Source organism: Meleagris gallopavo, chromosome 29 (assembly GCF_000146605.3).
Source record: "Meleagris gallopavo isolate NT-WF06-2002-E0010 breed Aviagen turkey brand Nicholas breeding stock chromosome 29, Turkey_5.1, whole genome shotgun sequence".
In the NCBI taxonomy this organism is placed as follows: Eukaryota; Metazoa; Chordata; class Aves; order Galliformes; family Phasianidae; genus Meleagris; species Meleagris gallopavo.
Window position 1 is genome coordinate 3,279,525 of NC_015039.2, and position 2,230 is coordinate 3,281,754.

General features: G+C 63.1%; 1 protein-coding gene and 1 non-coding gene across 2 annotated transcripts; both read left to right on the forward strand.

Moving 5' to 3' along the window:
* Nucleotides 1-15: 15 nt before the first annotated feature.
* TRNAI-UAU lies at nucleotides 16-106 on the forward strand. Its single transcript is given in 2 exon segments — nucleotides 16-53; nucleotides 71-106. It is a non-coding gene; the product is annotated as a tRNA-Ile (tRNA).
* A 197-nt stretch (nucleotides 107-303) lies between these two features.
* Nucleotides 304-1,569, forward strand: LOC100539632 (dickkopf-related protein 3-like). The gene is made up of 3 exons (XM_010724617.3): nucleotides 304-657; nucleotides 873-1,068; nucleotides 1,168-1,569. The coding sequence occupies exons 1-3, from the start codon at nucleotides 435-437 to the stop codon at nucleotides 1,220-1,222; spliced, it is 474 nt and encodes a 157-aa protein (XP_010722919.1). The 5' UTR covers nucleotides 304-434; the 3' UTR covers nucleotides 1,223-1,569.
* The last annotated feature ends 661 nt before the right edge of the window (nucleotides 1,570-2,230 follow it).

Below are 2,230 nucleotides of genomic sequence, written 5' to 3' on the forward strand. Positions count from 1 at the left end.
CGGGCGGCAGCGGGCGCTCCAGTGGCGCAATCGGTCAGCGCGCGGTACTTATAGGGCAGTACGCGGAGCAATGCCGAGGTTGTGAGTTCGAGCCTCACCTGGAGCAGGAATTTTACGGGCTGCCAGAGTGATGCTGGGTCCCCCCAACCCAAATACCATCGCCTGTGGGTGGGCTTTATGCTCGGGGTTTTCTTTTCCTGCGAGAAAACTGCATAGAGCGGCAGTGCCCTTCTTCCAGGGATGGGTCCCTGTGAGCCAGCAGCGCCTTAAAGCCCCCTGGCACCCGAGGCTCCCAAATCACCATCCCGAGTAGCCCCGGCTCCATTGCCTGGGGAGCTGGGGTGTGGGACAGACAGACAGGCACACAGAACCCAAACCCAATCCCACCCCGTGCTGCCCTCCAGAACCATTTCTGACCCATCCCAAAGGCAGGGATGGATCCGGGCCCCCTTGACCCCACTGCTCTTCCTCCAATGCAGGTGACACCGTGCGGCCCCAGCAGCCCCTGTGCACATGGACACTTCTGTGATGAACACTTCGGGCTGTGCCTGCCCACACGTCCTGCTGGGCAGTACTGCCGCCGTGACACCCACTGCGCCCATGGCCTCCTCTGCACCTTTGGGAAGTGCCAGCAGCCCGTGCCTGACGGGCAGGAGGGTGAGCAGCAGATGGGGGTGGGCAGCCCCATAAGCACAACCCCGGGAGCAGAGGGATGTGATGGAGGTGGGGTTGGTACCAGCACCCATTGCAACCCCCGCTGCAACATGCTTGAGGCTGAGTGACTTTGCAACACCCAGGGCCCGTTGCAACCTGCATGGGGCTGGGGGCTTTCAATATTTAACCCCTCTCTTTGTCATCCTCCCTCCCACAAGGAGCACGGTGCCAGCAGGATGAGGACTGTGGGCCAGGCGGCTGCTGTGCACGGCGGCACGGCGAGATGCTGTGCCAGCAACGGCTGGAACTGGGGCAGAGCTGCCATGTGCCCCCCGGGGGTTTGGCCTTCAGCATCAACCAGGTGTGCCCCTGCCAGGCTGGGCTGGTGTGCCGAGCATCGCCTCCACCACGAGAGTGAGTATGGGCCCTCAGCAGCCCCGTGGTACGGGACTGATGTCCCTATGTTCTGGAGGGGCTCAGAGCAGGGACTGATGCCCTCGTGTCTCCCTGCAGAAAAGCATTTGAGTACTGGCCTGAGAAGAGCGAGTGGAGGTGCCGGCAGCCCTGAGCCAGCAGCGCTGTATTTATTCCCTGTAAATAGCATGTACAGCCCCATTGCAGGACGTGTCCCTCCCCAGGAGCCAGGCAGGTCCTGGCCGCTCCCAACCCCCTCCAGGAGATGCTGCAGTCACTGCAGAGCAGAGCTGCGCTTGGTCTCAGCCCCCCACCCTCCTTGTGCACCCCCACCAGGCACAGCCACGGGGAGATCTCACCGAAATGTTTATTACAAAGAACCAAGCGAGCGGGGCGAGTCCCCCCACACACCAAGGAGAATAAATAAATAAAATACACTTTGTCGGGGTCTTTAAATAAAGTTTGTGGGATGACATAAATATGGGACGTCCCTCTGCCCTTCAGGAGGGCTGGGGGGGGCCCAGCTGCCCGGCCCCGGTGGGGGCAAGCACCGGGGCAGGTGGGTCTCAAAGCACTTGGCAGGCAGTGACACCGAGTTCCCCCCAGCAAAAAAGGGGAAACTGAGGCACGCAACGGGCGGAGGCGGTTTGGCAGCGGCAGAGCTGAGCACCCCGGAGCCCCCCCCCGGCCCGGGCTGGCAAGGCTGGTGGTGTGGGTAAGGCAGCGACCCCAGGGCCCCCCCAGCATCGCCCCAAGGTGGGGGGCGAGAGGTGAGCCCAGCCCCACTGCGAGGGTTGGCCATGGGGTGTTCCCACCCCAGTGCTGTGACCCTCATGGGGGCACAGGGATAAGGGACACCCCAGGGTGGGCACAGGTGAAGGCAGTGCCCTGGGGAGCTGGGGTGGGGGACAGACAGACAGGCACACAGACAGACACAGCTGGATGGGGAAAGAGCAGACAGGCACGGAGAGGGGGTGGCACAGAGGGGGTTGGCAGGGGCCGGGGCCTGGTGCTGCTCAGTGTGTTCCCATGGTCCCAGGGAAAGAGTGTGGGGGGTAGCACAGGACCCCCCAGGACCTGCTGGGCACTGTGGCAGGCCAGGGCTGGGGCAGCTGTTAGCACATGTTAGACACCACCCCCCCCCACAATTGGCTCAGATTTC

What these genes read in the sequence shown, in the direction of transcription:
- LOC100539632 (XM_010724617.3), top strand. Translation starts at nt 435, where the DNA reads ATGGATCCGGGCCCCCTTGACCCCACTGCTCTTCCTCCAATGCAGGTG. An exon ending in CGTGCCTGACGGGCAGGAGG is followed by an intron (nt 658 to 872) that starts GTGAGCAGCAGA and finishes CCCTCCCACAAG; the next exon opens with GAGCACGGTGCCAGCAGGAT. An exon ending in GCATCGCCTCCACCACGAGA is followed by an intron (nt 1,069 to 1,167) that starts GTGAGTATGGGC and finishes GTCTCCCTGCAG; the next exon opens with AAAAGCATTTGAGTACTGGC.